Source organism: Hylobates moloch, unplaced genomic scaffold (assembly GCF_009828535.3).
Source record: "Hylobates moloch isolate HMO894 unplaced genomic scaffold, HMol_V3 SCAFFOLD_19, whole genome shotgun sequence".
NCBI classification, from domain to species: Eukaryota; Metazoa; Chordata; class Mammalia; order Primates; family Hylobatidae; genus Hylobates; species Hylobates moloch.
Window position 1 is genome coordinate 7,325,854 of NW_026652294.1, and position 21,531 is coordinate 7,347,384.

The 21,531-nt window shown below is 39.6% G+C and overlaps 1 protein-coding gene across 4 annotated transcripts in view; it reads left to right on the forward strand.

Moving 5' to 3' along the window:
* GRK3 (G protein-coupled receptor kinase 3) overlaps positions 1-21,531 on the forward strand; it is a 146,697-nt gene that overhangs the window by 72,104 nt on the left and 53,062 nt on the right. For 3 of the 4 annotated variants that reach the window (XM_032139579.2, XM_032139581.2, XM_058431685.1), the window contains 5 exons: positions 7,281-7,382; positions 9,342-9,416; positions 13,453-13,514; positions 18,439-18,490; positions 20,622-20,713. In XM_032139579.2, coding sequence (XP_031995470.1) covers positions 7,281-7,382; positions 9,342-9,416; positions 13,453-13,514; positions 18,439-18,490; positions 20,622-20,713 — 383 coding nt within the window. The remainder of the gene's footprint in view (positions 1-7,280; positions 7,383-9,341; positions 9,417-13,452; positions 13,515-18,438; positions 18,491-20,621; positions 20,714-21,531) is intronic. The other variant, XM_058431684.1, reaches the window with a different exon arrangement.

Sequence of the window (21,531 nt, forward strand, 5' to 3'; positions counted from 1 at the left end):
AAATGGTCAAAAGAAAGCATAGCATGACTGGGCCTGCCTGATATTAGTCATCCTTGTAAAAATTTGAAAATTGGAGGAATATTCTTTTCTTTCTCATTTATATATGAAGATATACATAAAAATATACATACACATGAAAACTTAGAAAATTATGTTAATGTATTTTTAGGAAGAAGGGTCAAATTATGATGTACATTTACCATAATGTAAAAAAGTAAGCTAAATCCAAAAGGATTTTACTCAGTGACCTTATTATTTCAGTCTGAATCATAATCAGGCATTTTATCTGGATACGTATCACAGCTTGATCTGTCATAAAAAATTTCTTTCTTGTGTTTCTAAAAACTTCAACTCTCCAGTTTCAGCATTTACTAAGTCACCTTGTCAAACACAGAGAAATCTCCTTTAGCAGATAATTTTTGCTGGGTTGGAACAGATGGGCAATCTACTTGTGGTTATTTCCTAAGTACTTATTGCAGATACGGTGGTGATTGCTGCTCATGCATTTCCATTTGAACTTGAAGCATTGGTGTTTCTCTTAGCTGGCGTCCTCCCCAGCTCTTCTCACCTCTCTTCTGGCTTGGCACATGGTGGGTCTGGCTCATCAGATGATCCCCTTGGAGGATGCTGCAAAACTCCTCAGCAACCTGCTCTGTATTCCTTCGCTGAAGATACCCTCCACTCTTGGGGCTCAAGTGCATTTCTCTAAATCAATGCAGCCTTTACACATTGAAGTTATCAGTAATTCTTCTCTGACCCCTCATTTTTGTCAGTCTAGTAATTTTTCTTTAATTTCTGCTTGTTGATTTGCGACCCCAATCTCTAGAAAACTCTTGTCAGGTATCTTGAAATGTACATTTTGTACATTGTATTTCCACTTTCCTGTGTCCCCAAACACTTACCCATTTCCCATGTTAAAGTTCTAACTGCGTATCCTGGCATTCAAAGTATCTTTACATTACGTATTACCTACCTCTCCCTGTTAGTTTTCACTACCTTCTTACATAGAATGTCTACATTGGCCAAACCTGACTAACCAGCATTCCCCAAATCCAAGCCCATTCCTTTTGTTACTTTACTGTGTCCTTTCCCCAGCCTAGAATGCTGCTGCTTCGCTTGTTGAAAGCCTAGCTTTCTGTAAGGTCTAGCTCAATATGGAAAATTTCTACATTTTCTAGCAAGTCTGTTTGTGCAGCTAATTCCGTCTTCTGTGATGGCTGACTCCTCTGATTCTTACACTGTTTGTTGTCTAATGCTCATGTCATGCCTACCATGTGCCTGCTGCTTGTGTGTGTGTGGTCAGCATTTTCATCTGGACCATTATTTGACTCATCAGCAGAAGACCTAGCTAGGATCCAGGTACAACGGTGCCTCTTACTTGCTGTGGGATATGGGGCAAGTCATTCAGCAAACCCTGAAGTATCTACCTTACGTCAGACACTGAGCTTACAAATGCAGACGCTGTCCCTGTACTTGAGGCTGTCATAGTATGAGGGCTTCATATCTGAGCTTCAGTTACCTCATCTGTAAAGTGAGGCTAGTGATCGTCTCCTGCTTACTTCACAGGCTAACTGTGAGTTTCAAATAGGACACCAGATGAACAATTGCTTTCTAAATCATAGTATCTATAATATGCTGTTCTATTACGTGCAGCATAGTGGTTGAAAGTTCTAGTGCTGAATTCTGACTGCCTGGATTTGAACTCTGCTACTTACTAGTTGTGTAAACTTGGGAAAGCTTTTCTCTACCTGAGTTTCCTTAGCTAAGAACTGGAATGATTATAGTACCTGTCTTGTAGGGTGGTTGTGTGTATACGCAACACACAGAACAGTGATGCCCCACAGCTACTGCCCTGTATGTTGATTTATATACTTCTTATTTCAGTTAGATTTTGAGGCAGCCTATAGAAATATGTACATTGTACCTAGATTTAAAAATAAATAATGGAAAAGAGAAAATAAATATTATTCCAAGATAAAGTTACTATATAGATTTTTTCACTGGTTCAACCAATATTTATTTATTATTTTTTAAAGTTTGAGACAGGGTCTCACTCTGTCACCCAGGCTGGAGTGCAGTGGTGCAATCATGGCTCCCTCTAGTCTTGAACTCCTGGGCTCAAGTGATCCTCCTGCCTCAGCCTCCTGAGTAGCTTAGATAACAGGTGTCTACCACCACACCCAGATACTTTTTTTTTAATTTTAAAAATTTTTGTAGAGATGAGGTCTCACTGTGTTGGCCCAGGCTGGTCTTGAATTTCTGGCCTGAAGTGATCCTCCCACCATAGCCTCCCAAAGTGCTGGGATTATAGGCATGAGCTACTACACCTGGCATAACCAATATTTATTAAACACCAACATTATGCCAGACATTGTTCAGATGAACAGATACAAAGAACTTATCTCTTCGAGCTTGTATTCTGGTTGAGAGAAACAGACAATAAACAAATAACAAACAGGAAATGTACCCGGAAGTAAAGACTGCTATGTAATGACTCAAAACCTACTCAAAACTCAGCATGTTGTATTGTGACTTGGTGACCACTTTAGATTGATGGATCAAAGACTGTCTGAGGAGATGACATCTAAACCCAGGTTTGAATGTTAAAGAGGCTGGTCTTTTGAAGGTGGAAGCTTGGTGAGGGGGAGAGCATTTTAGGCTAAAGTTGTGGCCAAGACAGAGCCTCTAACATGGTAGGAAAGAACTGGGCATGTCTGGGGAACTGAAACAGGACTAGTGTGGTCTGGTTGTACTGCATGAAGAGAGGGGCAGGCAGTGTGAAATAAGATCAGGTTGAAGAGAGAGGCAGAGTGTTTGGGGCCAGAGTAACACATTTACATTTTATTCTAATGCCCGTGGAAAAATTAAAACAGAGGAGTATTAGGTATCATGTTTTATAAGTATCTGTTAGGTCAAGGTAGTTGATATGATAGCTTCTACATCTCTTTTGATTTTATATCTAGTTGTTCTATCAATTGCTGAGAAAAGGGTGTTAAAATCTTCAACTCTGATTGTAGAATGTCTGTTTCTTCTTTTATTTTGTCCATTTTCTCCATATTTTTTGAAGCTCTGCTATTGAGTACAGAAACATTTGATTGTTGTGTCTTTCCATATGAAATGTGTCTATCTCTGGTAATATTCTTTGTCTTGAAATTGACTTCACTGGATATTAATACAGATGTAGACACTTCAGTCTTCTTATGCTTACTATTTTCATGATATATCTTTTCCCATCGTTCTACTATCAATTTGTTTTTATATATAAAGTGTGTTTCTTTTAGACAGATATAAAAGTGTCTTGATTATTTTTTTCCCTCATTCTGACAGCTTCTGCTTTTTAGTGAAGTAATTTTAGATATCGTATTTATCCTTTGTGGAGTTTGCTGAGTTTCTTGAATCTGTAAATTTATATATATATTTTTTACCAAATCTGGGAAAATTAGGGGCCATTACTTCTTAAAGGATTATTTTTCTACCTCAATCTTTCCTCTCCTTTTAAGACTGATTATATATATATATTTGATATTTGGATATTATCTATCCTATATATCCTGGATGCCCTGACTGAGTTTTCGCCCAATATTTTTTCTTTCTTTTCTTTAGATTGGATACTTCCTGTGGATTTGTCTTCAAATTTATTGGCATTTTCTTTTGGCATCTCTAATCTGCCATTCCATTGAATGTTTTTTTCAGATACTCTATTTTTTACTTCTGACATTTTTATCTGGTTCTTTTCATAGTTATTTTCTGCTGCTATTTCCTATCTTTTTATTCGTTACATGAATATTTTCTGTTAACATCCTTTCTGTTACGTCCAGTTATAATAGCTGCTTTAAAATCCTTGTCTGATAATTCTAACATCTGGGCTATCTTGGATTGGTTTTCATTGATGGTTTGTCCTCTTGCATATGGGTCACGTTTTCTGTTTCTTCATCTGTAGAATAATTTTAGCTTGTATCTTGAACATGTGATTGATATATTGTGGATACTCTAAACTCTGTTATGCTCCTCCAAGGCATGTGGATTTTTTCATCTGTTCGTTGAAGAATACAGTTAACTTGGCTTACTCAAACTCTGAGCCCTGTCCTCTCTGCAGTGGTGGAAGATGAATCTTGCTCAGTTCTTTAAGGCTTAGCTAGGCTGCTTAGGGTCTGCCATGCTCATGTGTCATTATGGGGCCCACCAGGGATTTTGACTGGATTTATACATAGAATTTTGGAGCATTCCTTCTGTGGCTCTTTATATTCTTACAGTTTCTGTTGGATGCCCTTTTCCATTCTCTGTGTTCCTTTGGTCACTCTTCAGTGCTTATTGTCTATATGTGTCCAGAATTTTAGTTGTTATCTCAGGAGGATTGTTCTGTTAGGAATTAATTGGTTCTTACCAGAAGCAGAGCCTGAATTTGTGTTATATTTTGAATATAAAGCAAACGTGATTTGCTGATGAATTGAATGTAGGGGGTGGTGGTGGCAGGGGCGTGGCAAAAGAGTGGAATCATTATGATTATTCATTTTTTGGCTTAAGCAACTGGGAGGATGATTTTACTCATTTTTTTGATAAAGAAGACTGGGAGAGGAGCCCATTTGGCTGGAGTACAGAGGATGTGGAAGTTAAGGGTTTCATTTAGACGTGTTAAATTTGAGATGCTTTCTAGATATTCAACTGGAAATGTCAAATAGATAGTTAGATATTTAGAATCTGGAGCTCAGGAGTCCTAGAGATCCAGACTTAGTCATCAGAATGTAATCGATATTTGAAACTGTGGGACTACATAGCTTTACCTAGGGAGAACTTAGCTGGTGAAGAAGGGGTGCCCCCAGCACCATGCTCTGAGGCAGTTCAGGATTTGGAAGTCAAGCAGAGGAGAGGGACTGCCAAAGGAGACCAAGAAAGAGAAGCCTGGAGAGGATAGGTCACAGAAGTCAGAGAAGAAAGTTTCAAAGAAGGCATCAGTGGACAACTGAGTTGAATGCTGCTGAGAAGTCAATAAGGTGAAGGACAAAAGAGAGAGCCTTGGATTGGGCCAGGCAGAGATGACTTCACTAGACCATCTCACTGCAATGGTGGTGGAACAAAGGGTGGGCGCAGAGGCAGAGACTATGACACCTGTGGACCAAAAGTGCTTGCTCTTAGGGCTCAGGTTATTTAGGCTTCCAGTTCACCTGGGAGCTGTGTAACCACCAAAGCAGAAAGGGACTACAGGTCTGTGAATATTTATTATTGATGATAGTGTTTCTATCCTGCAGTAGGGAAGACTTTTCACCTTGAACTTAGACCTCTTCCTGCCCAGGTTACCTGGACAACCAAACTTCCGGGATCAGAGATGGCATTTGCTATGTATATGTTGCAATAGGACGTCTGTTTAGAGCTATTGGTAGTCGACTGCATGGTCTTTAATCAGTGTTCTTACTGATTATAGAAAGCGAATACCAAATTATAGCCACAGATGCTTTAGGCTCTTATTTTGCATACCAAGAGTTACCTTTCCTGTTGTCAAGTTGGAGCTTAGAAGTCACAAGGCTCTTAGTCAAGACAGTGTTGTGGTTCAGAGCATCATTTACCCAGAAATGATGGGATTTGGCTGTTCATGGGAAGGAACTTCCATAGAATGAGCATTTGTTTAACCAGGTGTCAATTTGCTTTGTAGGCTTCTTGGAACATAGACTTAAATTTCATTACACTTGTTTTCAAGGATCATCATTCCATGAAGTCTTATTATCCCTTGAGGCTGTTCTTATGTAGAGGCAGAAACTTTTGCCTTTGGTTTAGTGATAGTCTACCATTTTATCCTAGCATTCTGGCATTAACCTTTGGATTTGCCTAAAGCAAAATACAACAAAAGGAATCAACCAAGCCACAAATCTTTGATTTATTTTCCGACTCTCCTTCGGATTTTGGTATCTGGCTTCTGTTACTTTGCAGCTACCATTTTCACATCTGATATGGCACTTGGACATGTTAGACTTGTTCTCCTGAATTGACTTAGAATGGTTAAGCCCTGGTCTTTTGGCTATGTTGACATTACTGGACTGATTCTTCATAAAGATGGTCTTTTCCTGTTGGATAGAGTATCAGCCTTCCCCAGTCGGCCTGCCTTTATGTCAGGTTTTATTGTCTTCTTCAAGAAGACTCCATGTGAATTTCAGCCATCACAGTGTAACACTGATGATCTTTCAGGACAATTGAGATGTTCCTGGTGATTTCTCAGCGTGTGAACCGGCTAGCCCTCATATGACTCATATGAGACCTCAGTGTTTCATGTACCTTTTTTCCCTCACCTGCATGACTGTGCCCTTATCTTTATTAGGAATCTAATAAATAGGATTTGCTGGTTTTGATTTCAAAACTGTGAAAGCCATACTATAAGGTAAAAGGTAACCTTTATTTCTATTTAGTTTGTGAGAGGAAGTCATATGTACTAATCAGTCATTATAGTGAAGATCTTTGTGACAGTCTCCCTCTGAGCTTCATATTTCATGTATGTTTTCATTCTCTTCTTGTCTTTTGGATTAAAAGTATTTCTGTAAATAAATTGGGAACAATTCTGAGGTCCAGGACCTTCTGTTATCAGGTTAGAGCATTGGGAGCCATTTCCACATAAGGCAAATATTTCTAAAGCACAGTTTCATCATTTAGTCATTTTTAACACCAACCAGGTTACCTTTGCTGAATACAGCAAAATACACGATTTGAAGTCACCTGTCTGTTAATACTTGTATAGTGCAGCTGAGGTTCCAACCTGAAAAGCCAATGCTTTTATCTGTGGGTTAATTCCTTTCTATAATACTTAATTGCTTTAGTTGATTTTTGAAAAATCTCTTTGCAGGAATTCTGGCAATATATTTTTTTCCTCCTTGTAGTTTTGGAACACTGTAGTTGAGTGAGAACATTCCCTATCATAACTCCTAGAACTGAATTACAGCCAAATTGAAATGATTTGTGCTTTGAAGAGGAGAATTGGCAAGGATGCATGGTCTATGGCTCGTGTATTGTAAGATAATTGTAACCATGGCAGTGTGTGTTTCCTAATATTATGTTTCTACATTTAAGTGATGAGAGTCATCATAGGGAAAAAATCCACTTGTATGTTTCTAGTTGAATTTAAATTATTCCAAGTTCATTATTACAACATTAGAAGTAGCTGTTTCCTGTGGAATAGCCAGTTCAGTAATTTGCTTTATCTCATGTGCAAGTGGTTTCTGCCTGGGCCAGTAATATATTTTAATAAGGCAAGTTTCCAGGAAGATATAACCTAACAATGATAACTTTAAAAAACCTAGATAAAAGAATATGAAAAACTTGATAATGAGGAAGACCGCCTTTGCAGAAGTCGACAAATTTATGATGCCTACATCATGAAGGAACTTCTTTCCTGTTCACATGTAAGTATTTCTTCTTACTCTGTTACTTTAATACTGATGAATAAGGGACCCTGTTCAGTGTTTCCAGAATGAAAGTAAAACAGTAGAAAGGTGTTTAAAGTTGAAAAATGCAGGCCTGGGGTGGAACTTATTTCTTCTGCTTTGTTGTTTGTTTCCTGGTAATATTGCCACGACGTGTGTTGCTTCGTGTAAGCTTAGTTTATTTCCAAAAGCTGATACTTTCGCTGCAAAAATCAATGAAATAAAATCGCTAATTTAGATCAACTGAAGAAAAAGTCTCAATTCAAGACATTCTAAAGGAAATTAAGCTTTATTATTTTAAAATGAGCTATACTTTAACAATTAAGCTAATCAACTATTGATAAATATAAATTTTAAATGGTCTCTTTGAATGAATAAGGTGGCTTATAATCATTATGTTAATTTTGTCCATTAATAGTTCAATAGCAGTTGTAATTTTTTTTTCCTTGTAGATAAGATAAACAATCTAACTTGGTCATTAGGATAAACTAGGTTATTAGGAAATTATTCTACCAGGAGTAACTGGAAGGACATTTACCATGTAATATCTCTACATTAGGAATGTTTTCCAAAGGGTGGCCTGACAGTCCTGGCCTGCTATATCAAAGCAGCAGCCACTAGCTGCATGTGGCAATTTACATTTAACTTTAAATTAACTAAAGTCAAATGGGAGTAAAAATTTAATACCTCAGTTCCTCATGAGCCACGTTTCCAGTACTCAGTGGTTATATGGGGCTAGTGGCTTTTGTATTGGATGGCACAGATACACAATTCTCCCATTGTCGTAGCAAGTCCTATTGAACAGCACTGGTTATGGCAATGGTGTATTTTGGTGCTTCTGTATTCATTGTTTATTTACAGTTCTTGCTGACATTTGCATAACTGTGGCTAAAGAGGACGTCTCTTTCTTGTGGCATGCACTGCTCTGTTCCTTGGACCCACCTGGCTTGATGAAGGAATTTCTGGGCCTAGGACTAATTGTTGCTACTCCATGCTTTGCTGCCTCAGTAGGGAAGGACTGAACCCTTGAAGAATGCCAGATGTTCAATGGGAAAGCCTCCATAAACTTAGTTTTTATGTAGTTCAGCAGTTTAGAGCGTGTTTGTTTGTATGATGGTACTTTTAAGCCTTTCTTCTTCTTGTGCATTATTAAAGAAGACACAATTTGAAGTTTGGAGAGGGGAGGATACCATTTTAATTTTTATCAGAGGGAGCTCCATTGTTTTTGCCCTAGTTCCCCTCGCTGTGGTTACAGTAAGACTTTCCTTAACTTAGAGCCTTTTACCACTATGGCTTGACTTTGTAATCCTGACATTAATTCTTAGGGGTATTTTTGTGTATTTTCTCTTATTTGATGGAAATTTTACATTTTTACAACCCCATTATCAGTTCGTTGATGAATGTATGCATTTAGGGCCCAAACAATCCTCCCATCTCAGCCTTCAGAGTAGTTAGGACTACAGGCGCACACCAGCATGCCTGGCTCATTTTTTTTATTTTTATTTTTATCTTTATGGAAATGAGGTTCCACTATGTTGCCCAGGCTGATCGTGAACTTCTGGGCTCAAGCGATCCTCCTGCCTCGACCTCCCAAGGTGCTGGGATTATAGGCATGAGCCAGTGCACTTGACCTGATAATAGGATTCTTTACACTTTCTTATCAGAGTGATCTTGAACCCTTCTGGAATTGCATAATGTCAGCCCCTGCATGGTCATTCTTCTGGGCATGTATCTAAGAACTGGATGCCCAGAGGAGCAAGCATTTGCTGGGATTGCCTATAAATACTCAACAGATTTTTAAAGAATGTTTGTTAATATAATTACCGTAGGTTACTGTTTAGTAATTGCTGTGTTAAATTTATCTGTTGTGATATTATATAACATACACAGATTTGTTACATTTTATTACTTAAAAATATTATTTTTGACTTTTGACAGCCTTTCTCAAAGCAAGCTGTAGAACATGTACAAAGTCATTTATCCAAGAAACAAGTGACATCAACTCTTTTTCAGGTAAGATAAAATTATTCCAAAATAAATAGATAATATTTGCTTAACACTTGGCCTTGGTGACATTCTTTTTGCATGTGCAATTACACTAGAGGACTTGCTTTGTAAAGACTGTGTTCTATTCTGGAGCTTTGTCTGGGACTATTTGAGTTTATTATCGCTTATCTTCCCATTGCAAAGTGTCCTTCTACCAACGTGCTTCCTAAAGCCTTTTCTGAAAAAGGCCATTAGAGCTTTGTAGTAACATTATGTTCTAGAAATCAGTCAAGATAAGACATCAGAGAAGAAAGTTTTTGCCCATTTGACATTCTAGCACCTGTGATGAGCAAAGACTCTACAAGATTTATTTTGTAGTGCAAGGCTGTTGATACTTGCTGTGATTATCCTCTCGGGGAAATACAATTTATTTTCAAGATTCAGGAGGAGATGTTTGAGTGATCTTTGAGTCATGGGAAATTGTATTTTACCTTGGCTGTTCATATCTTGAACACAATACCATCATATAGGTTTAAATGACAAGACTTGGGAAATCAAATTCCCAACTAATAGGCCTATATATTTGGCATTCTTTAGATGAGATGGTTTCACTTCCTCCCAAAAGCCTTTTCCATCCTGTGTTTTTTATAGAGGTGGCAGTGGTTTACAAGGACAGTCAGATTCTCCAGTGAATAAAGTGCTTTTCATGTTTCTATGAATTACAAGAAATAGAAAAGAATGTCATTAATATAATGGTTTTAATAAGTGAAAATAATCAACTCATCTTTTTCCTGGATAAGTTGGTCATTTATAAAGGGAGGTAAGTTGACTTTGGCACCTTTTTTTTTTTTTTTTTTTTTTTAAGACAGAGTCTCGCTCTGTCACCCAGGCTGGAGTGCAGTGTCACGATCTCGGCTCACTGCCAGCTCTGCCTCCCGGGTTCACGTCATTCTCCTGCCTCAGCCTCCCAAGTAGCTGGGACCACAGGCGCCCTCCACCACACCCGGCTAATTTTTGTATTTTTAGTAGAGATGGGGTTTCATCGTGTTAGCCAGGATGGTCTCGATCTCCTGATCTCGTGATCCGCCCGCCTTGGCCTCCCAAAGTGCTGGGATTACAGGCATGAGCCACCATGCCCGGCCAACTTTGGCATCTTATGATGGTGTTTATGCAAAATGTATTTGATTATTCAGCAGAGCAAATACTGATTTGGCTCTTAGAGCATATTTAGATAGTAACAAATTGGGTGTTACCTTTCTGTGACAATAATTAGATGGACTTTCATAAAATGTAATACCTGTCTGGATCGTAGTGGGTTATAAGCTTGGGTTATGAAATTCATTGACCTGACCTGGCTTTGAGTCCCAGGGCCGTAGCTGGAGGACCTTGGGTAAGCTTCTCCACCTTCCTAACTTCAGTTTTCTCATCTGTAAAGTGGAAATGACACTGTGCTCTCCCTCAAATGGAGGTCTTGAGGATTCAGTGAGAAGGGTGCACACGGGTTGCTTTGTACGAGGCCCGCCTATCACTGTGCTCCACAAATGTTAGCTATTATCACACATCTTACAGTCAGCAAGTACAGTGTCAATATCTGCTTTTTGTTGTCTCCATGATATTTGAGTGTCAGAATTTCAGTTTTCATCTGACTTTGCCATGGTACGTAGACAGCCTTATGGTCAATTACATTTAACATTGCTAAACTATACCTCATAATACATGGGTTTTACAAATCTGATTTTAGCTTCTACTATAACATAAATAACATTGAAAAAAATTGTTCCAGTTGAGATACAAAGACCACTAGGATTCTTTCATACCTTCAAAAAACATTCATTTAGAAGCAATTTCTTTCATATATCTTTTAAAAAACACTTTATTGATTTGTTTTGTTCATTAAAAAAATAGTCAAAATAATTTTCTGGCTAAACAGATATAGAATGGGTATTATTCTTATTTCAGAAGTGAAGAAAATATTATAAAGTTTATTAAAATAAGGAGTACATTAATGCAATTCTATGTATTATGTACCATCAGAGCATAATGACTAAAGTATAAGTAAAAGGTACATGTCTGAATGTCCTGTTTACAGAGGTACATTAACCAGTAAAGTCAGTTGAAGTTCATAGTAAAACAAAACTGTTTTTAAAGTAAATACAAATGCTTTTTATTAAATTCTTTTTGTTGTAAGATTGCCTTTAGAGGTAAGTGCATAGGTCCGTTGGTGGCGGGCTTGGGAGGGGCCCTGGCTTGTGCTTGAGTGCTTCTAAACTGCACTGGGCCCTGAGCTCGGCTCTCAGTATTCTGAATCTTACCAAATTCTCACGACAGCCTTGCAACTTAGATACGACTGTTCTCTTTTACAGATTAAGGGAACTGAGGATCAGAGAGGGAAAGTAGTCTGCTCCTCATCTCACTGTTGAACTCTGGCTTTCATACTCCTTAGCAAGCCTGTTGCAGTTCCTTCTGTTGAAAAGTGGCAGCATGGTAGATTCTGTGTAGTCTTAGGAATTCCCAGTGACACTCATCTTTTTATTAGCAGAAAGTAGGGATGTTTGATAAAATATGAAAGAAAAATATTAATTGACGTAATAGCTTTTATAAATAGAAAAATCTGTGATCTATAAATGTAGCCTTTTCTTAGATCTTTGGACATTTGAATCTATTTCGTCTCTTGACTCTTTTGAACCTCTTGAGACTTGTCGAGGACTTGGCTAAGATAGATGTTGTGTGTTTCCTGGAATCATAGGATTTCAGAGCTGGAAGGAACTTCAGAGAGAGATAATTTAGCTTCCTCTTTCACCACAAAGGGGACAAAGTCCATATGGTTTTCGCAACTAGCTCCAGTGCCTTCCCCAGGACAGGGATAGTTCTGCAAGTTGGCGTAGACTGGCTCACCCCCCACCAGTGTCCCCTACCCCGCGTTGCCCACCAGGCTAGCGTCCTTTCTGCTTGCAGGAAGCAAGGCTCCCAGAAGGACTGCAGCTGCCTCCCAGCCCATGTTTGGTTCCTGTGGCTTCTGCAGACTTCCTATTCTCGTCACTTGGTTTGTACTGTTCCATGATGTAGTTTTTCTTTTATTTTTTTTTTGTAAACTTTCAGGATGATCTATGAAGACATAAAAAAAAGGTTAAATTTGGATCATTCAATGAGCTGAGGGTGCCAAAATGTTTCCCAAAACTATCTAATTGACTCTGGGCTGAACTGTGAAATATTGTCACTTTATACTTTTATAGTTCTTGATTTCAAAAGTTCATCACATGGAAAAGGAAAGCTGATGCTGTTTATTCAGTAATGGGTAAAGTGGCATGAAGTTGAAGTAGATGGTAGTTGTTCTCCATGAGAGGAAGAGCGCTGTGCATGTGAACTAGCAGCCCTTGCCTTAACCCCAGTTTAGCCATGGACCTTCTCAGAGACCTTGGGAGTGTACCTGCCTGCAGTCTGGTAGCCTTACCTGTAAGATGAGGAGTGGGATTGGATCAACTCTCCCCTGTGGTTTTCTCTATGTATCTAAGAGATAGAAAATCAATAAATAAAATAGCGAATTAAAAAAAATTTTCACTACATGGACCTATTAGCTTTGAGTTTTTAAAACTCAGTACAGATTACAGATGCTTTTATTAGCTTACAAGTTGTGCCACATAACTTGTGGGGCCCAGTGCAACGTGAAAACGCAGCGCTCCTCATACAAAAATGATTAAGAATTTCGAAATGGCAACAACAGAGCTTTAAACCCAGCACCAGGCTTTTCTGAGTCACACCTCCATGAAGCGAGCCCTGCTCATGTAAGAAGTGTCTGTGACTTGCCAGGAGTCATATTAGGTACTAGGAATATAGTGGCAAACAGGGCAGACCTGTCTGTGTCTTCATAGAATCAAGTGGTGTAGATAAATATTGATGAATCCATTAGTGAATATTAGACAGGCACGGAGAAAGGCGGGTACCAGACACGATGCTATGGGGAGTGCATAATTGGGAACTTCGCTTAACCTGAGTCTCATTGGTTTGTGTTTTTTTGATACATTCCAATTCATTCAGTGTGGAATTTCTTTTCCATCTCTTCCAGCCATACATAGAAGAAATTTGTGAAAGCCTTCGAGGTGACATTTTTCAAAAATTTATGGAAAGGTATGAAACTTTATGCATATATATACACACAATTTTTTATAGTGTATGTGTACCTCATCTTATGCCATAAATGCTGACTTTAAAATGTGTGTTAATCCATGGAATACTATGCAGCCATAAAAAATGATGAGTTCGTGTCCTTTGTAGGGACATGGATGAAACTGGAAAAATCATTCTCAGTAAACTATCGCAAGGACAAAAAACCAAACACCGCATGTTCTCACTCATAGGTGGGAATTGAACAATGAGAACTCATGGACACAGGAAGGGGAACATCACATTCCGGGGACTGTTGTGGGGTGGGGGGAGGGGGGAGGGACAGCATTAGGAGATATACTTAATGCTAAATGACGAGTTAATGGGTGCAGGAAATCAACATGGCACATGGATACATATGTAACAAACCTGCACATTGTGCACATGTACCCTAAAACCTAAAGTATAATAAATTAAAAAAAAAAAAATGTGTGTTAATCATTCAGCAAGTATTCATTGACCATGTACGATGTGCCAGGCTTTGAGTTAAACTGCTTCCTCAGTACTTTACATTATAATTTTAGGGTTTGTCTATCATAACATCTCTTTGACCTTCAATTTCTTAGCTTCAATAGAGTCTAAAATACACACTGAGGAACCTCAATTTTAAAAAGTATCTTACTGGGAGACCTTTGCTAATAATACAAACTTGACTATAATTTATCTGATTCATTTGCTTGGATTTTGGAAACATGTCTCCCAAAGTAGGACAAGCCTGTACTTGATTCTTTATGTAAGAGTAGAATTTAAGGACATAGGTCAATGCCTGTTTATGATTGTGTATGGCATTAAATACCTAATATGTCCCTTGGTTACTCAAACTATAGATCTACTGGTCAATTCTTCCGTTTTTTGAGTATGTTTCTGTGACAATGCACCACTGAAATTGGACCTTCTAAAACAGAATCTGCATTGGCACTGACTTTATCAGCTTGGCTAATTTCTAGACAATATACATGATGATGATATCTCATGCTAGAGCTTTCTGCAGCTGCTCAGTAATTGCACTTTAAGAACAAATGCTACTTTACTGTAGTTTTCTTCACCACATATTCACAGAACTAAAGCAATTAAAAAGAAAGTTGTGTTGCAATTCTATTGGAGTTCAAGAGGTAATTGTATCCTGGAGTAGAGTCAATATGTTGGGAAACTAATATTCTTACAGACGATTGTACTTTTCTGAGTAGTAGCAGGAACTCTGCCAAAAAGTGCCAGCATCAAACGGAGAGGGTGGGCTGCCGGCTCAGGGCTGAGTTGCAGCCAAGTCCTGGGCCATCTCCATGGCTGCTGGTCCTAAAATCTGACCTTTCCCAACTCTTGGGTAAACCTAACTTTGTGTGATCCTTAGGAGAGAAGGGAGAGAGGGGAAGGTAATTAAAAGTGGGGAAGAGGTTCTCCCATGGATATTTTATAACTTTGCCATGCATCCTTTCACTTGAAACCAGGCTCACAGATACAGTGATTTTCGCTCATTGTGCCAGTCATTTCATATCCTCTCAGTAAATGCAAACGATGCTGTTTGCATTTTAGGCAAGCAGGCACACGGGATTTTCTGCAGCCATTACAATTTTCTGTAAATAAATTATTTTTAAAGTGGATTTGTTAATTTCCATCAAATTAGAAAAAAAAATCATATCAGGTGATAAGTTTGGAGCTTTGATTTTGAAAAGCACAGGGACTCCATCAATATGGTCATGTAGCCTTTGACCTCATTGGGACTGGGCACACGAAGGGCCCCATGGAAAAGGCGATTTTTCCATGACCACCCTGAGTCTGATGGTAAAGAGGGAGCCATCAGCAATGCAGGGATATGTGCAATGTCTTCCGACCTTCCTTGAGGTCCAAGCAGGGCTGTGGGGCTGAGTTCCAGGTGAGGCAGAATTGGAGAGGGCAGTGCAGGCTTTCCCTCTTCTCGTTGAGAGCTATGCGCCTCATTCAGGCAGTGAACTTCAGTTGCTCAGCAGGACAATGACTGAGTCAGGAATCAGAGTTAAAAACACTTCTACTCCACCCTTACTGCATCCCAGGCGTTTCGATGTCTTTAACCTCTGATCTTCTCTCCAAGATCCTTTTAAGTCATTTGCAAGGGCTCTAGCTACCTGAAGCCCTATCATTGTCTGGGCTCTTTCCTTTGTCACAGTTCCCCTCCTGTCAAAAGTGTCCCACTCAGTAACCAGGCATTGATTGGGAATAGCACTCAAATAACCCCCGTGGAGACAGGACTGAGCCTAGATACTCAGGGCCGTCTGTACTTCCTAAAGAGGAACTTGTTACAGCAAATCCGTTCTTAGTGGGCAAAATATGCAGGCACTTCTCTCTTTCTTGTTTGTTAACCCTCCTCAGCTAGTTGTAAAATGTGTCAGATTTCCATCCCCTGTCACCAGCTCTGGACTCCAGAATCTGTGAGAAAAGAGAGTACAAGCTAGCCTCACAAACCAAGTGCATTTCAAAGACCAGTCATAGATTTATAAATGGGAGTGCACCCAAATGTGGTTTTGCCTTTTGCATGCACCATACTTCTAAAAAATAGGTTGAAATAACTCTTAGAAACTCTCAAAACACAATTTTAATTTACCAACTTCATTAGACATGTTAGGAGGATCAGTGAAACACTCTTTGTGAGTCATTTTAGATTCATTGAAAAAAAGATGCCATTGTAATTGCAACTATTCCTCTGCTTTTGATTTTTAATTTGATTATTAGCCTCAGGAATATGTTAAAGATCCTTATTTTTTAAAAGGTCTATTGGTTGGGTGTGGTGGCTCGCCCCTGTAATCCCAGCACTTTGGGAGGCTGCGGCAGCAGGATCGCTTCAGGCTAGGACTTCGACACCAGCCTGTACAACATAGCAACACCCACTATCTTCAAAAATAAAAATTACAAACTAATAGCTCAGTGCGGTGGTGTGTGCCTGTAGTCCTAGCCACTTGGGGGGCTGAGGTGGGAGGATCACTTGAGCCTAGGAATTGAGGGTTGTAGCAACCTAGGATTGCACCACTGCACTCCAGCCTGGGACACAGAGTGAAACCCTGTCTCCAAAAGAAAAAAAAAAAAAATTGTAAAGCTCATTAAATGAAGCCCCTAGGGAACTGTGATATTTGGATGTCTTTAAGGCATTCCAGTATGATGCTAATATTACCTGTAACTCCCTTCTTCCCTTCCTCCCTCTCTCCCTGAATCCTGTATCTGTGTAAGGAATCATGCCAGGGGCAAAATGAGATCCAACCATCACCAGAATGTTCTCTACTTTTAAGAAGTATTCAATCTAGAATGCATTTCTTTTGAAAGTAGTTTAAAAAACAAACAGCTGGCCGGGAGGGTAGCTCACGCCTGTAATCCCAGCACTTTGGGAGGCCGAGGCGGGCAGATAGAGACCATCCTGGCTAACATGGTGAAACTCCGTCTCTACTAAAAATACAAAAAAAAAAAAAAAATTAGCCGGGCGTGTTGGCGGGCGCCTGTAGTCCCAGCTACTGGGGAGGCTGAGGCAGGAGGAGAATGGCATGAACCCAGGAGGGAGAGTTTGCAGTGAGCTGAGATCGCGCCACTGCACTACAGTCTGGGGACATAGCAAGACTCCATTTCAAAACAAAAACAAAAACAGAAACAAAAAACAGGCCGGGCGTGGTGGCTCACGCTTGTAATCCCAGCACTTTGGGAGGCCGAGGCGGGCGGATCACAAGGGCAGGAGATCGAGACCACGGTGAAACCCTCTCTCTACTAAAAATACAAAAAATTAGTCGACGTGGTGGCGAGCGCCTGTCGTCCCAGCTACTCGGGAGGCTGAGGCAGGAGAATGGCATGAACCCGGGAGGCGGAGCTTGCAGTGAGCCGAGATGGCGCCACTGCACTCCAGCCTGGGCGACAGAGCGAGACTCTGTCTCAAAGAAACAAAAACAAAAACAAAAAACCCACCTTACAGATATATTGCTCATTAATAAAAAACATAATCAAAATGTCTTTGTTAAATAGATACAGGATATATCTTTTTCCTCATGGATAAAGAAAACACTCATCAAGCAGTTGAGTGAATTGTGGGAGCATGTCAGTGTGGTGAACCTATTGCCTCTTAGGATTCTAGTCTGAGGGTTTCTCTTCTATACTACCTGTGTCTTTGAGAGGCAGTACTGAATCTTGATTAAGATGATACACTAGATTCTATTGGTCTGGGTTCAAATTCCACTCTCCCACTCTGTCACTGTGTGACCTTGGCCAAGCATCTGAACATTTTGATGCCTTGGTCTCCTCAGCTGTAAAATGGGGATCATAATAGTACCTGGCTGTAGAGTCTGTAGGAGGAATACATGAGCAGGCTTGGCACATGGCTACTCTTAGAATTATTTGTAAACATTAATTTTTTGTCTTAGAGCTGTGCTTTAAAAGCCATGGCTGTCCAATGTGGTAGCCAGTAGCCACATACAGCTATTGAACACTTCAAATGTGAGGAGTCTAAATTAAAATGTGCTTTTAAGTGCAGAATACACATCAGATTTCAAAGATTTAATATAGTAACAAGAATGTAGAATATCTCATTAATTTATATTGATTTCATGTTGAAAGAATTTTTAATATATTGGGTTACATAAAGTATATTATTAAAATTACATTATATATGTCGTTCATATCATCTCCGTATTGGACTCTGCTGATTCAGATAAAAGTGTTACCATAGCTTATGACAATTAAACAAGAAACATGAAATCTTTCATTTGAATCATGAAATAAAGCCGTGAATACTGGTGAATGCTCTGTGAAAAAGGGTTTCAGAAAACTTACTTTTTTGATAAGCAACCCAAGTAATGCCGTTCTAGTCTGTCTTATGGTGTCATTTTGTAAATCCAGTTAATTTGATATTTAACTTTCTAGTAATTATTTTATTCTCTTTTAGTGACAAGTTCACTAGATTTTGTCAGTGGAAAAACGTTGAATTAAATATCCATGTGAGTATCATCTTTTTCTTTTTTCGTTTTTTTAAATAAAAACTTCTCTGGCTTAACCTCATGAGAAAATACTTGATTCTGGAACGTACTCCCAGAGGGTCCACTGCCCAAACAGATGTCCACAGGGTCCACTGCCCAAACAGATGTCTGTCTTACAGCTTTAAGTACTAAGCATTCACCCTCCCATGTTTCCTTATAAACAATAGAAGCTTTAATTCTTTTTCATATTCATATGAGAATGTGCTTGTTTATGTAAGAAAGGATATTTTAAGAGGCAATTGACTCTTTAACAAAAATAGTAGTAAAAATACAAAACTTTTACTTAATATAACTCCTTCATGTCCTTGCCTTCTGCCATTCTGGTAGAGTTCCTTTTCTTTTTCTTACTATTAGACGTAATAATACAAATTGAGTATCATAATGAAAATGATGACATCTTTTATCAGACCAAGGCTTCATCTTCTTTTTTATCATTTTGAGAGTGTTAAAAGCAATCTTCCAATACAGGCCACGTTCTAACACGTCATCTCCTTAGTGTTTCATCTACTTTAGGTTTTCAATTTCAGTAATTCTTATTGCATCATCCTTATTGCAATTTGAAAATGCACACATTTCTTCACACAGTCTTTCTTACCTTCTGTTTTACAGTCTCCCTTCTCGTAGGCTTGCAGTTGGGCAAAACAATCAACTGGAATTTTTTTTTTTTTTTTTTTTTTTTGAGATTTTTACTTGAATGGTATTGTTGGAAGAGGAGTTTTTTTTTTTTTTTTTTTTTTTTGAGACGAGTCTCCCTCTGTCGCCCAGGCTGGAGTGCAGTGGCGCGATCTCCACTCACTGCAACCTCCGCCTCCCGGGTCACACCATTCTCCTGCCTCAGCCTCTTAAGTAGCTGGGACTACAGGCGCCCGCCACCACGCCCGGCTAATTTTTTGTATTTTTTAGTAGAGACGGGGTTTCACCGTGTTGACCAGGATGGTCTCGATCTCCTGACCTCATGATCCGCCCGCCTCGGCCTCCCAAAGTGCTGGGATTACAGGCATGAGCCACTGCACCTGGCAGGAGTTTTGTTTTTTTAAAAATACTTGATCTTCTCTAAAAGGCCAAGAAATGATCTTTTTTTTTTTTTTAATTTCTAACCTCCTTTTCCATCATATTTCCTGGAAGGATTTAGAAGCAAGAGGCAATAACACATACTCTAAAAACCCCTTATATCTGCTCTGGGTCTTTCATACGCTTCAGCCTCGGGAGACTCTGTGTCCTTGTGGACTCTGAGAATCAAACGTGAAGTCTGTGGCCCAAACGCAGGTTTCTATATGATGTTTTAAGGTTGTTTAGGGGAACCCTTAAAGAATCCCACCCTTAATTTGCCAGGATATGTAAAGTAGTAGGTACTTGCTATTGTCTTATGGCCTCTTACGTGAAATGTCAGATTCACTATCTGTCTTTGTGCCATTTAACATTATTAAATCTAATGATGAAGTGGGGCATTACTGAGATATTATTGACTGAAGGAAAGTGCTTATGAATACAGCCTCTGTATATCCTTTACTCACATTTAGCCTTGTTTCACGCTCACATGGTCAGCATGAGTCCTCTCTATTCACTGATGTTATCAATAACAAATTCACGTGGCCTGCATCTGTTGGGTTTCCTGATCATATGGCCTCGTATCATGAACACATAGATGCCCCTGACATGGACTCTCATTTTTCAACTCTTGACAGTTCTCAGAAGCATTGGATTGTTCCCAAACATTAGGCTTCAGAGTAGCTAAGGCTGCTTTTCATCTTGATTAGGCATTTCACATTCACTTGTCTTCAAGGTATACATATTGTAATCTGGGATTTGTGAGAGTGGAGAAACAGTTCGGCTTGGTTCCACTCCATCATCTTCCCTTGTGCCTCCATTTGGTGCCTCGTTTATCCTGGAGGTGGAGCTGAGGGAGGCTGTCAAAAGTCTTGCCACCCCTGGGGCATCTCATCCTTCAGCTTAAAGACTCAGTCATGAAAAGGATAGATCCCTAAGTCAGATTGCTATTTTAATTACTGTCTATGTTTTGCCTGAAAAAATCTTTAAAACACCATAGCTTTGTGTAATCTTAACGTTTTCATTTTGTGTTTGGATTTCCCAGTTGACCATGAATGAGTTCAGTGTGCATAGGATTATTGGACGAGGAGGATTCGGGGAAGTTTATGGTTGCAGGAAAGCAGACACTGGAAAAATGTAAGCTTTCAATGCTCTTATGTTTTACTGGCACTATTAAGATTTTAATATTTGCATGAAAAGAAAATTCCTATAGAGAAATGTGGAAGCCTGTGACATTTCTTTTGAAGTACTTTACCTCCAAAAGAAATAAGCTGTAGGCCGGGCGTGGTGGCTCATGCCTATAATCCCAGCACTTTTGGAGGCGGAGGCGGGTGGATCACGAGGTCAGGAGATCGAGACCATCCTGGCTAACACAGTGAAACCCCGTTTCTACCAAAAATACAAAAAATTAGCCCGGCGCGGTGGCGGGCGCCTGTAGTCCCAGCTACTCAGGAGGCTGAGGCAGGAGAATGGCGTGAACCCAGGAGACAGAGCTTGCAGTGAGCGGAGTTCGCCACTGCACTCTAGCCTGGGCAACAGAGCAAAACTGTGTCTCGAAAAAAAAAAAAGCTGTATTTTGTTAAGCATGGGGAATGAGAGCAATAAGCTGGAACCTCCACCTCTTAGGGCCAAATGGGAAGTTCAACAATAACCTTGTATCCTGTGCCCAAGATGGTGCGGGCTGTGGGTGGGAGCCAGGGAGCCAGAGGTGAACTAGAAGGGATCCTTGACAACTGTGGCATGTTACGTTCAGCCTACCCATCAGATCACATGACAAAGAATTGTTCGCTTTGCAAAAGAGAGACATTCTCTTTTAAATAAAGACTCACCGACGATGAAGCATAAGCAGTTGTGGCATTTCAGATGCTGATTCCCTAGATCAGTGGCTGGGGTGCTGGAGAGGAGGAAGCCCTGTGGACAATGATCACCGATTGTGGGCTCCATCACTCACCTTG